The sequence below is a fragment of the Littorina saxatilis genome, linkage group LG13, assembly GCF_037325665.1.
Source record: "Littorina saxatilis isolate snail1 linkage group LG13, US_GU_Lsax_2.0, whole genome shotgun sequence".
Classification (NCBI taxonomy): domain Eukaryota; kingdom Metazoa; phylum Mollusca; class Gastropoda; order Littorinimorpha; family Littorinidae; genus Littorina; species Littorina saxatilis.
In genome coordinates, this window is record NC_090257.1 from 4,565,893 (window position 1) to 4,578,280 (window position 12,388).

A 12,388-nucleotide genomic window follows, 5' to 3' on the forward strand; every position below is an offset into this window, starting at 1 on the left:
GTGTGTGTGTGTGTGTGTGCGTGTGTGGGTGTGTGTGTGTGTGTGTCTGTGTGTGTGTGTGTGTGTGTGTGTGCGTGCGTGCGTTCGTGTCTGTGCATGCGTGTTCGAGCGAGTGAATTGTTAAAAAGTCATTTCTCTATTTCTTCGTATAATTATGGATTTATTTTAGGGGGTTGAGGGTAGGTGTAGTAAGGTTGCTCTGAATGATAAACAGAAGAGTTGTGATAGGGAGTAATGGAGGGGTAAGGGAGGGGGGAGGGGGGGGGGGTAAGGTTACGAAGTTAGCCGCTCAGTAACTTAGTCTCACCTTAAACTAAAAGGATAAGCAGGCTGATAATAACTTCCTTGTCCTTCATAATGCACATAAATTATATAAAAGCCGCGTTTTCATAACCGTAAGTCTACACCCAAATCACTCAGAAAGGACACACACACAAATGGAGGCACAATTATTATAAGAGATAATCCGTGTGCCATTTGTCTGTTATTTGCACCAAGATAATCAGTTCGTCCTTTTTGCTGAAGGTTCTTCTTTCGGTCTGCGCACGCGCTGCACGTTTATAAATTAGCTATAACAACCAATAATTAGTGAACATCATTCTTTGATTGCACGCGCCCTTAATCAGTGATGCAATCTAGGAATAATCAGCATAGCATCGTTATCTCTAGCGAAGAGCTCAAATTGACTTTGTGATGCGCTGTGTATACTTAATTGCAATTAGTGCCAGTCGGAAAAATTGCTGTGTACGGACTTTGGAACCAGGGGAGTTAACTCACTTTCGACGACAAATGCAGTCAAGAATTAAGATTTCAAGATTTCCAGAATTTATTTAGAATTTGGCTTAGAAACCAAAATAACAATACTAATCATACATCAAAGACAAACGCAAACATTATACTTCAACCAGTTAGAAATGATAAATATCAAAGTCCAAAAAGCAACTTAAAGGCATACTAACGCACTCCCGTGTTTACAAAGTGTAGTTTGCCCACAATCGATGTCAAACGCACCATAAGACCATATAATGACGATACGTCACCATGCGCGGACCATAATACATGCATTACAGCTTGTTCTAGCCTCTGAAAAAGTGAGGATGTCAACAAAGCCGCGGTGTTCTCTCCCTTGCATCAACGTTACATGTGTTGCCAAATCTATAAATAGGACGATCCAGATCAAAATGAAAATTCAAATATCTCAACATTTAAGGGGTCCTAGACCACAATATTTTGCAGGGAACTTAATTTAGTCTGTCTCCAGCTGTTGGTAAAGCAATTAGCGTGTATAGTCATCGAGTACATATGCCTTTAAACAAAACAAGCAAAACAAGAGAAAACCGCACATTAACACAAATATTATTATGCTCTTTAGCCTTTTGCAAGAGGCAGAAAATATATTCCTTCTCATTAAAGACCAAACAACCAAACAAAAACCAAACACTAATATAAACGAACAAACAAATCTAAAACAGACTGCTTAAGTTCCAAAGCAAGGATACCAAAATAAATCAAAACAAAGTATACATTATTGGAACATTTCATTCAGGACACTTTTTTGACCTCTCTTTTTCCGTTTTTGAAATAAACAACCAACCAAACAAACAAAACACATAATAAACCGTCTACAACATACACTTTGTACTTACTATCTATTTTAGGTACAGGGCGTTGTTTATTGCTTTAGCAACAAGACAATTGTTTCCGCTGTGTTTGAGCGCGGTCGCTTTTAACCCTTTCATGTCGCCCCCACGCACACTAGTCAACTAAAGGTCACCAGCATACAGTCATCGCCATTATAGGACATGTAATGTCACCGTAGTATACTTCAGCCTTGATCGCTCAGCGGGACGATTAACTCTTCGTAGCCCTCAGCGCAATAAAATTCTATTAATATCACCCTAAATAAAGTAATGGTCATTTTTCGAGGTGGAGAATTAACATGATTCCTCGACAATTTGCACCCAGACGTTCATTAGAACTGCTGCTGAACCGATATTTCCTTGAAAAAACGGACGGTGTGACCTCAAAAAACTGTTGTCAAATGCAGTGCACGTGGTACTCGCGATGCAACAATATACGCGGTTCTAGTGAAGTGTGTCCTTACATTCCAGGTGGTCTTCTATGACAGGTATATTTTACACAAAAGGGCAACGTAAGGTGTACTTTTTGAAAGATGTCCTCTAATCTGTTTCTATTTCTCTCTCTCTCTCTCTCTCTCTCTCTCTCTCTCTCTCTCTCTCTCTCTCTCTCTCTCTCTCTCTCTCTCTCTCTCTCTCTCTCTCTCTCTGTGTCTCTCTCTTAATCCCTCTCTCTCTCCCTCTCTCTCTCTCTCTCTCTCTCTCTCTCTCTCTCTCTCTCTCTGTGTCTCTCTCTATCTTTCTCTCTCTCTATCTCTCTCTCTCTCTCTCTCTCTCTCTCTCTCTCTCTCTCTCTCTCTCTCTCTCTCTAAGCTACACTTTAACTATAACATAACACATCAACGTATTGCCCAACATTCTCCGTGTCAAAATTCATTTTCCAACTTCTAGGACACGGTCGGAGAAGGGAGGTAACAACAATAACTTGACAACAACACCAGGAACATTTATCCAAGCATTTAATTCGATTGAACTATCTCACCACACCAAGCCACTAAAAAGCCCGACCGCACTAGTTGTTCGCTTGAAAAAGCTCCTCTTTAGGTGATATCATAAACCAAATATGTTAATGACTCCAATTTGTGCGAACATCCGACCATCTCGAAAGAGTTATCTGAAAAGTCACCGCGAGTAGCTTCCCTTCCTCTGAACATGCCAAACAGATAATGGCTGCAAATTGAGGGCAATTAGCGACAGTTTAACAGACAATACAAAGAGCATCCCCGTGTGTGTTCTGAACTGGAAGCGTGCAATCCAACGCTGATGACTAATAATACAAATCAGGGTTGCAGGCGGCATAGGGGAGAGTGAGCGTGGTGGGATGATGAGGAGGGAGGGGGAGAGGGGGGAGGGGAGGGAGAAGTGTGGGGCGGGTGGGTGTGATGGGGGTGGTATCAGTGAGGGAAGGATGACAGCGAGGATAACGGTGACGCTAGAACTCGGTGGAGCTGGCTGTACTTTTAGTAGAATTACATACATGAAAAAGGATTCTTTACTTCTTTGCTTGTTTGTTTGTTTGTTTGTTTGTTTGTTTGTTTGCTTGTTTGTTTGTTTGTTTGTTTGTTTGTGTTTGTTTGTTTGTTTGGTTGGTTGTTGTTGTTTTTGTATTTGTGTGTGTGTGGTTTCTTTTAATTTTTTTTTTATGTTTTTGACTGGGTGTTTTTTGTGTGTTTTGTCTGTGTGTGTGTGTGTGTTTTGTTTGTTGTTTAATGGGCAGTTTTGTTTTCTTTTTAGTTGCATATTTCATCGTACACATGATATAACTTTATTTTCAACAGTCACTAGTACCGTGATACCTGACTCAGCAGATTCCGTTTTTATTTGTGACAAAAGGAAAGAAATGTTTGGCTAAATCAATCAATCAATCAATCAATCAATCAATCAATCAATCAATCAATCAATCAATCAATCAATCAATCAATCAATCAATCAATCAATCAATATGAGGCTTATATCGCGCGTATTCTGTGGGTACAGTTCTAAAGCGCAGGGATTTTTATTTTATTCTATTTTTTTATGCAATTTATATCGCGCACATATTCAAGGCGCAGGGATTTATTTATGCCGTGTGAGATGGAATTTCTTTACACAACACATCACGCATTCACATCGGCCAGCAGATCGCAGCCATTTCGGCGCATATCCTACTTTTCACGGCCTATTATTCCAAGTCACACGGGTATTTTGGTGGACATTTTTATCTATGCCTATACAATTTTGCCAGGAAAGACCCTTTTGTCAATCGTGGGATCTTTAACGTGCACACCCCAATTAATTCCTCCGATAAATAACTTTGTGTAACAAAATTCCAAAAAAAAGTCCTTCTCTGCACACACAAAAATACCCAGCCAGGCAGTTGATTTTCGGAACGTGTCCAAGTGTAATGATACTCTTCGCACATGTTAGATGTTAGTTCTGATGGTGTATGTGATCTTTAAGACAAGAAGGAAGACCCTTAACTCATTGTCTCCCAGGTACGGATATATCCGTACCCACTCATATGGCTCTATCTGACCTGGTACGAATATATCCGTCAGACTGTTAACGGCTTCAGTCGCTTCCTGTAACGTTTATCTAACGCCTGCATTCCAGCGTGTTGATACACAGTTACTACACAGTTACTACAATGCTGGGTGACCTGCTGCAGCACACAGCTGGTCTCGGCTAAAAATAACTAGGTGGGGTAGAAAGTGTTAAGTACAATTGTTTCTTCCATTCAACAGTACACAGCCCAAATGTCAAAATCTTTGTTTTTCTGACCTGTACACGTGATTCGTGAAGAGCCAATCGCTGAGCGAGTTCCTCTCTGGTGACCACATCCGGGTACGGCGCTCTGCGGAAAGCCTTCTCTAGCTCTTCCAGCTGATTCGGGCTAAACGTCGTTCTGCTCCCCAAAATTTAAAATGATGATAATTAACAAAATAAAACAAAATTACATGAAATTAAATAATCTAAAATAAAATAAAATAAAATAAAATAAAATGAAATAAAAAGCCAACAAGCCATTTCAAAAACCCAACCCATGACTGTAAAAGAAAATGGCGAACGCCAAAATCAAGAGCCTTGAGCGCATAATTAAGCGTGTGCATGTTTGTTTACAGTAAATGCACCCACAATAAGTAACATGTTGGTTATGCATATTTTATTAGCATCTGCCGTTAGAAATTATGAGTGGATATGTGCTGGCAGTAATTGGTTGTCTGAATGTGTACACTTTAATAAGGAACTTGTTCTTGTTATCGTGTGTGCACGCAAGCACAAGACCAAGTGCGCACGGAAAAGATCCTGTAATCTATGTCAGAGTTCGGTGGGTTATAGAAACACGAAAATAGCCAGCATGAGAGATGTTCAACGTGCGGGCTACTTCACTTGCCTTGACCTCTCACCAATTCATTGTAAAGTGCTTAGAGAACGTCAAGCGCTCTATACATCTCCCATATTATTATTTAAGTTATTGAGACATCCCAGTGCACTAAGGGATTTATAGAGCAAATCGAGAAAATTCATTATTGAACGAAGCGCATAGCGCTGAGTTCAATAATTATTTTCGAGATTTGCTCTATAAATCCCTTAGTGCACTGGGATTGTTTCAATAACGATATTGTCAGTACCGCCATAGAAAAAAGAAGATTCCAAGCGCACATTTTGCAACGCGCATTTGAATAGGCATAACTGTGTGGTCAGGTCGTGTACAGTAAAGATCTACTTTTGTGTGGGGTGTCTCAAGTGTGTCGTGCTTTCGTCACACGCATTTTAATTTCTGTTGGTAAATTCCAGTGTAGCGTTAATCTGAACAGTGATGATCTTTCAGAGAGACCTCATTTGAACTCGGAGAAAGGGCTGTGCTCTTCATTATTTGCGATTCGAAACCTCCAGTCGAGCTTCGACGGATTGACTGTGCGGAGTGACTCCCCTTGAATTGACTCGAAGCCGCGGGACTCGACGGTTCGCACATTTTCAAAACAAATGTGGCATATTTTCGTGTTTTATCTTCATTCATCGGGGAGTCTGATACTAAATATGAACGGTAAGAATGCTCTGAACCCTACACGTATTATATCCCCATCGTTTTTTCGTTCACATTTGCCCAACGTGTTAATTTGCTGAGCGGGGTTTATGTCGTCTGCTAGGGCAATCAAACCACTGCATGCAGTCTGCACTGACTGAGTCTGCACGCACGAGGCACGCTGGTAATAAGTCTTATAATGGTAAGAACGTTCTGAACCCTACACGTTTTCGATTACGATTGTTCTTGCCTTGAAATAATAATTCGGAAACTGAACTGATGCAGTCGTATTTCAGTGTAGTCAGTGCGGCTACGTATGACAGAGTCGATCGAGTCAGTCTTCCAAACTGGTCTAGCTGGTACGTTATCGGAATAACACTTGTGTTTTCTGCTAGCGGGTGGGAATTTTATATTAACTCATCATTTGGTAATGTGGATGATAAGCTACATGCCACTAACACGATGAGAAGAATCTATGCAAGTCGGCGAGAATTAGATGAAACCCAGCGGCTTCTATTTTTAGATCAGTGGCAGCCGCACTGTGGCACGGGCACATGCAATCTGTCAGAAAAAAAACCACTTCTGCTTTAATTGAGAAGTAGGGAATTTATGGTCATTTGGTATTGTGGAGAATATAAGCTACATGTCAGTAATTAATTCTGAGGATGAGAGCACAGTCTTGCTTAGGTAAAGGGCGTAAGAATACGCTCTGTGGAAAAGTTAGCGCACTCCAAGAGTGCGCTAACAGTTTTAGCGCATCGCCATTAGCCAATCAACTGGTTCACATCAGTCATGTGACACCAGTACTTACTGACAATTATTATTATTATTATTATTATTATTATTATTATTATTATTATTATTATTATTATTATTGAGACATCCCAGTGCACTAAGGGATTTATAGAGCAAATCGAGAAAATTCATTATTGAGCGAAGCGCATAGCGCTGAGTTCAATAATTATTGTCGAGATTTTCTCTATAAATCCCTTAGTGCACTGGGATTGTTTCAATAACGATATTGTCGGTACCGCCAGAGAAAAAAGAAGATACAACACGCACATTTTGCTACGCGCATTTGAATAGGCATAACTGTGTGGTCAGGTCGTAGGAGATCTACTTTTGTGTGGGCTGTCTCAAGTGTGTCGTGTTTTCATCACACGCAAACTCTTGTTTTAATTTCTGTTGGTAAATTCCAGTGTAGCGTTAAGCTAAATAGTGATGATCTTTCAGAGAGACCTCATTTGAACTCGGAGAAAGGACTGTGTTCTTAGTTATTTGCGATTCGAAACCTCCAGTCGAGCTTCGACGGATTGACTGTGCAGAGTGACTCCCCTTGAATTGGCTAACCCCCAAGGTCGACGGTTAGCACATTTTCAAAATAAATGTGGCAAGTTTCTCGTGTGGTATCTTCACTCATCGGGGAGTCTGGTACTAAATATGAACGGTAAGAATGCTCTGAACCCTACACGTATTATATCCCCATTGTTTTTTCGTTCACATTTGCCCAACATGTTAGTTTGCTGAGCGGGGTTTATGTCGTCTGCTAGGCTAGGGCAATCGAACCACTGCGGCATTCCAAACACAAACATTGCTCGTCACGTTGCACTGAGTCTGCACGCATGAGGCAGGCTGGTAATAAGTCTTGGTACGGACGTTCTAAACCCTACACGTTTTCGATTCCGATTGTTCTTGCATAATTATGAGAAGATTCTTTGCAAGTCGAAACTGAAAAATTAGACACAGCGGGTTCTATTTTTAGATCAGTGGCAACTGTGGCACAGGCACATGCAATCTATCAGAAAAAAACACTTCTGCTTTAATTGAGAAGCAGGAAATTTATGGTATTTTGGAATTGTGGAGAATATAAGCTACATGTCATTACTTAATTCTGAGGATGAGAGTACAGTCTCGCTTAGGCAAAGGGCGGAAGAATACGCTCTGTGGAAAAGTTAGCGCATTCCAAGAGTGCGCTAACAGTTTTAGCGCATCGCCATTAGCAAATCAACTGGTTCATATCAGTCATGTGACACCAGTACTTACTGACAATTATTATTATTATCACACTGTTAGTGCTTTACAAGCAGACACGTGCAAAACACAATACATTCACAGAGTCTGGTATTCTATTGACCCAGAAGTCGACATCAGCTTTCACAATCGGTTGTATCGTCTTCCGGGTTATATATTCGATTTCAAAATATATTTATCGATTGAACACTGGATTTCCCTTCTTTGAACCATGTGTGACGACAGGACCTGACTTAACTAATAGCAAAAAGGTGGGCGGCTGCTTGGACGAGACAAGAAGAAGTTGCATAATGTCTGTGCGCGTTTAATCGTTACCAATAAAAGGAATTCCCTCTCAAATGTATCGATACATACACATATACTCTTCCAAAAAAAAGATATGGACAGGTCACGAAATGTACACACTCTTTTAAAATATTCGCGAAAAAATCAAGGGTTTGAAAAAGTGGTCCTTAACCTTTTTTTTTTTAAGAGAACATATTATTTGTTTTTGTATTTTTGGCCACAATACGACATTTGACGCAGATCTCGACAGTCATTTTTCACCTTTAAACCAGTCCCTAATTGGGCGAAGACGACGATGCGAAGTATGCTTCGCAAAGGTGGCCGCACGAAGCTTTAGGCCAAAAAAAAAGGTCTGTTTACGGTAACATAGGCCAAAAAAATAGGGTCGGTAGGTGTTTGGTTTTTTTTTTTTTTTTTTTTTCAAAAAACCATATTTTTACGTTATTTGATTTTTTTTTTTTTTTTCCCCCCAAATGCCAAAAATAAGTCTAGGGTCGCGCGAAAAAAAATAGGGTCGGTCGGGTTACCGTAAACAGACTATTTTTTTTTTTTTGGCCTTAGCACTCCGTCGCGATATAACCTTGAACGGTTGAAAACGACGTTAAACACGAAATAAATAAAGAAAGAAAGAAAGCTTTAGCACTGAGTTTTCGGTCAAAAGACTTCGCGAAGTCGACTTCGGGCTCAATGTAGGGACCGCCTTAACCTCTAGCGCGGGGAATAATGACCGTCTCGATCTGTGTGAAATGTCAAATTTTGGTCAAAAGTTCAGAAACGTATATTAATCTCACCTGTTTCTCGGACTCTTGGCTTCCCTTGTAATAATAATAATAATAATAATAAGAACATTTATATAGCGCTAAATCAAAAACTTTCGTTAAAAAGGCTTGCTCTAAGCGCTTGACATCTAAACTAAAACGTCATTCACACTCTTTACAATGATGTACAAGAACTTCATGTCACACTCTTTCATTCAATATAGCACCATTCACACAGTTGTTATTCTGTACAAGACAATAAGTTAGTCTAACATTTAGAATGTTCATAAGATGAAAACAAGAGAAAACCAGACTGATTAAAACAACTGCTTAGTGCTAACAATGTCAAATTTTGGTCAAAAGTACAGAAACGTATATTAATCTCACCTGTTTCGCGGTCTCTTGGCTTCCCTTGTCTGTGTGAAATGTCAAATTTTGGTCAAAAGTACAGAAACGTATATTAATCTCACCTGTTTCTCGGTCTCTTGGCTTCCCTTGTCTGTGTGAAATGTCAAATTTTGGTCAAAAGTACAGAAACGTATATTAATCTCACCTGTTTCTCGGTCTTTTGGCTTCCCTTGTCTGTGTGAAATGTCAAATTTTGGTCAAAAGTACAGAAACGTATATTAATCTCACCTGTTTCTCGGTCTCTTGGCTTCCCTTGTCTGTGTGCGGTCCAGACGGTTGGATGTGTGAGGAGAGTATGGGCTGCTACCACCCAGGTACGACATCGTCAACTTTCAAAGTCGTCGTCGGCGTCGCTGATGTCGTTGCTGCCGTTGCTTCCGTTTATGTAACTGTGAGTATAAAGTATTTGGGTCAGGTTTGAATACAAGATCTATAAATAAAAAAAATTAAAAAGGTAAACATTATAAAAAAAAGCGAGCTCTGTAAATAAAGTCGACAACCAAAACGTTAGACTGAGACTGAACTGTATTTTACAAGGATAAAGATTTAAGGCGGGGCCTTTTCTTACAATCCGTTATTGGGACGACAAGCACACAAAACAAACAACAAAACACTACCAATTTAGGCTAAAACAGAAACACTATGGAAGTTAAAATTCAAGAGTCAATTGGAGTCAGTCTCCTGGGGGAGAAAGAACAAGAGGACATGTGATTCAATCAATAATAATAATAATAATAACAAGAAATTCCTTCGAGGTAGGAAAAACACCCCTGTTGGTCAAAGGGAAATAACCATTCTCACTGCCACCAACTGAGAAGGTTATTTCCCTTTGACCATTAAAATGTCACTCTATAAGTCCTTGTAGAATCTTAATCCACCAATAACTCCCTAACCGTGTGTTTGACTGGTCCCACATTTTGTAAGGACCGTCTCAGGAATGTATAGAACCTGTTCACCAAGTTTGGTGACAATCGGTCCGTTCATTCTTGAGATCTATATGCGAACACAAACACACAAACACACAAACACACAAACACATCGAGCGAAACCTATACACACCCCTATACCGGGGGTGTAATTATGCATACTATTTATATAGCGCATGTATCCAGGGTTTAACCCTGCTCAAAGCGCTGTACAATCAAAATACTACGACAACATAACATCATTTAACGTGATTATTAATTATCAATTATTTAATCAAGTTGGGATTTAGAATACAATAGATTCTGTATTTGGTCAGTTTGCCCAAAATTCATACCCCTGAAACACCTGTACTCAAAATACACATTGTGCGCGAAGGACAAAGAAGTAGAGAGGTGCGGAAGCAAAAAAGTTATACTAATCGAATTAAACCAGCTGCTGTGAAACTGATTCTGTTCATTACAGTTTTACGATTCAAGCGTTTAAAAAAAAAGATTGTTCCTTTGTTAGAGCTTGCAGAGTCAAGTGGTTTGATCAAGTAATAATCCGATTAATTGAAAAGTCATTTGAAAAATATATTTAGTTTTTTTTTTTATATATACATGCACAGATCGTCTTTTTTTTTTTCTTTTTTTTTTTTTTTTTTTTTTAAATCTCAGTTGCATGCAGGCTGCTTCAACCCTTTCTTTTTTGCCTTTTTTTGTTTTTGTTTTTTGTTGTTGTTGGCGGGGAGCATCCTTCTTCATTGATTTTTTTTTAAAATTTTTTTTAGTAATGTTTTTACTATAACATTAACATTACTATATCTAAATGTATTTTAAGCAACTTTTCTATATAACAATTCCCTCTCAAAAATGCATACAATATCCAGAGGGGAGCCATATCTATAAATACCAACACACATTTTGGCTATCACAATCAAATAATTCACATAACTTATTAGTGCCTTGGAACTTTGTGAATTTTCACAGATCGTCTTGTTTCAAACAGAGAAATAACGAAATCGGGGCGAGAAAATATATTTCAACAAAGAATGTCAAAGATTTAAAAAAAAAATTTTTGTTGCGTTTTAACTCAATTTATTCTGGTGGACTGAGAATCGTGACGAGGGTGATGGCGTATGTGAGCGTGAGTGTGAGTGTGTGTGTGTGTGTGTGTGTGTGTGTGTGTGTGTGTGTGTGTGTGTGTGTGTGTGTGTGTGTGTATATGTGTGTGTGTGTGTGTGTGTGTGTGTGTGTGTGTGTGTGTGTGTGTGTGTGTGTGTGTGTGTGACACTGGTTTAACCTCACTTTTCAATCAAATTGATTGAAAGTTTGGTCAGACATTCCAGTTTGAAAGCATACAAATGTATTTAAAAATGTGTACATCAAAATGTTGATTGTAATCAAAATTGCAGTAAGAGAGACAAAAACGTGATTCCATTGCATTCTTTATGGGGTTTTTTTTTAAACATATCTTGATATGTCATACATGTTAAGTCAGGCTCCAAATATCAAATGTGTACATATGTTTCGACACTGCAACTATATTAAAGTTGTATTTAAACCAAAGAATAACGCAGAAAACGACAATGAAAAACATTCAGCGAAACGACAAAAGACTATCCACAAAAAAAAGGTACTAAAAACTGAAAAAATGATAGAGAAGCAAAAACAAGGATTAAAAAAAACAAAGAAAAAAACACACAATGTGATCGAATTTAAATTTTTTTAAAGTGGGGGAAAACCAAAGTGTAATTTGCATAAAAGTTGCTGATTTAAAAAAAAAAGAGGAAAGTACAACAGAGAGAGAAAAAGAAAGAGAGAGAGAGAGAGAGAGAGAGAGAGAGAGAGAGAGAGAGATAGAGAGAGTGGGGAGGGGGGAGAGAGAGAGAGAGAGAGGGAAACTGAGAGAGAGAGGGAAACTGAGAGAGAGAGAGAGAGAGAGACTGAGTGGGGAGGGGGGGGGGAGAGAGAGGGAAACTGAGAGAGAGAGAGAGAAAGAGAGTGGGGAGGGGAGAGAGAGAGAGAGAGGGAGAGAGAGGGAGAGAGAGAGAGTGGGGAGGGGGGAGAGAAGGAGAGAGAGAGAGAGAGAGAGAGAGAGAGAGAGAGAGAGAGAGAGTGGGGAGGGAGGGAGAGAGAGAGAGAGAGAAGGAAACTGAGAGAGAGAGGGAAACTGAGAGAGAGAGAGAGAGAGAGAGACTGAGTGCGGAGGGGGGGGGGGAGAGAGGGAAACTGAGAGAGAGAGAAAGAGAGTGGGGAGGGGAGAGAGAGAGAGAGAGGGAGAGAGAGGGAGAGAGAGAGAGTGGGGAGGGGGGAGAGAAGGAGAGAGAGAGAGAGAGAGAGAGAGAGAGAGAGAGA

The 12,388-nt window shown here is 39.7% G+C and overlaps 1 protein-coding gene across 2 annotated transcripts in view; it reads right to left on the reverse strand.

Moving 5' to 3' along the window:
- The window catches only part of LOC138946339 (retinal homeobox protein Rx1-like), a 17,209-nt gene that overhangs the window by 3,622 nt on the left and 1,199 nt on the right, over positions 1-12,388 (reverse strand). Inside the window, exons 2-3 of one of the 2 annotated variants that reach the window (XM_070317895.1) lie at positions 9,354-9,514; positions 4,398-4,521 (exon numbers count right to left, since the gene is read on the reverse strand). In XM_070317895.1, the coding sequence (XP_070173996.1) occupies positions 4,398-4,521; positions 9,354-9,448 (219 nt within the window). In that variant the 5' untranslated portion in view covers positions 9,449-9,514. Of the gene's footprint in view, positions 1-4,397; positions 4,522-9,353; positions 9,685-12,388 lie in introns of those variants that run through there. The other variant, XM_070317896.1, reaches the window with a different exon arrangement.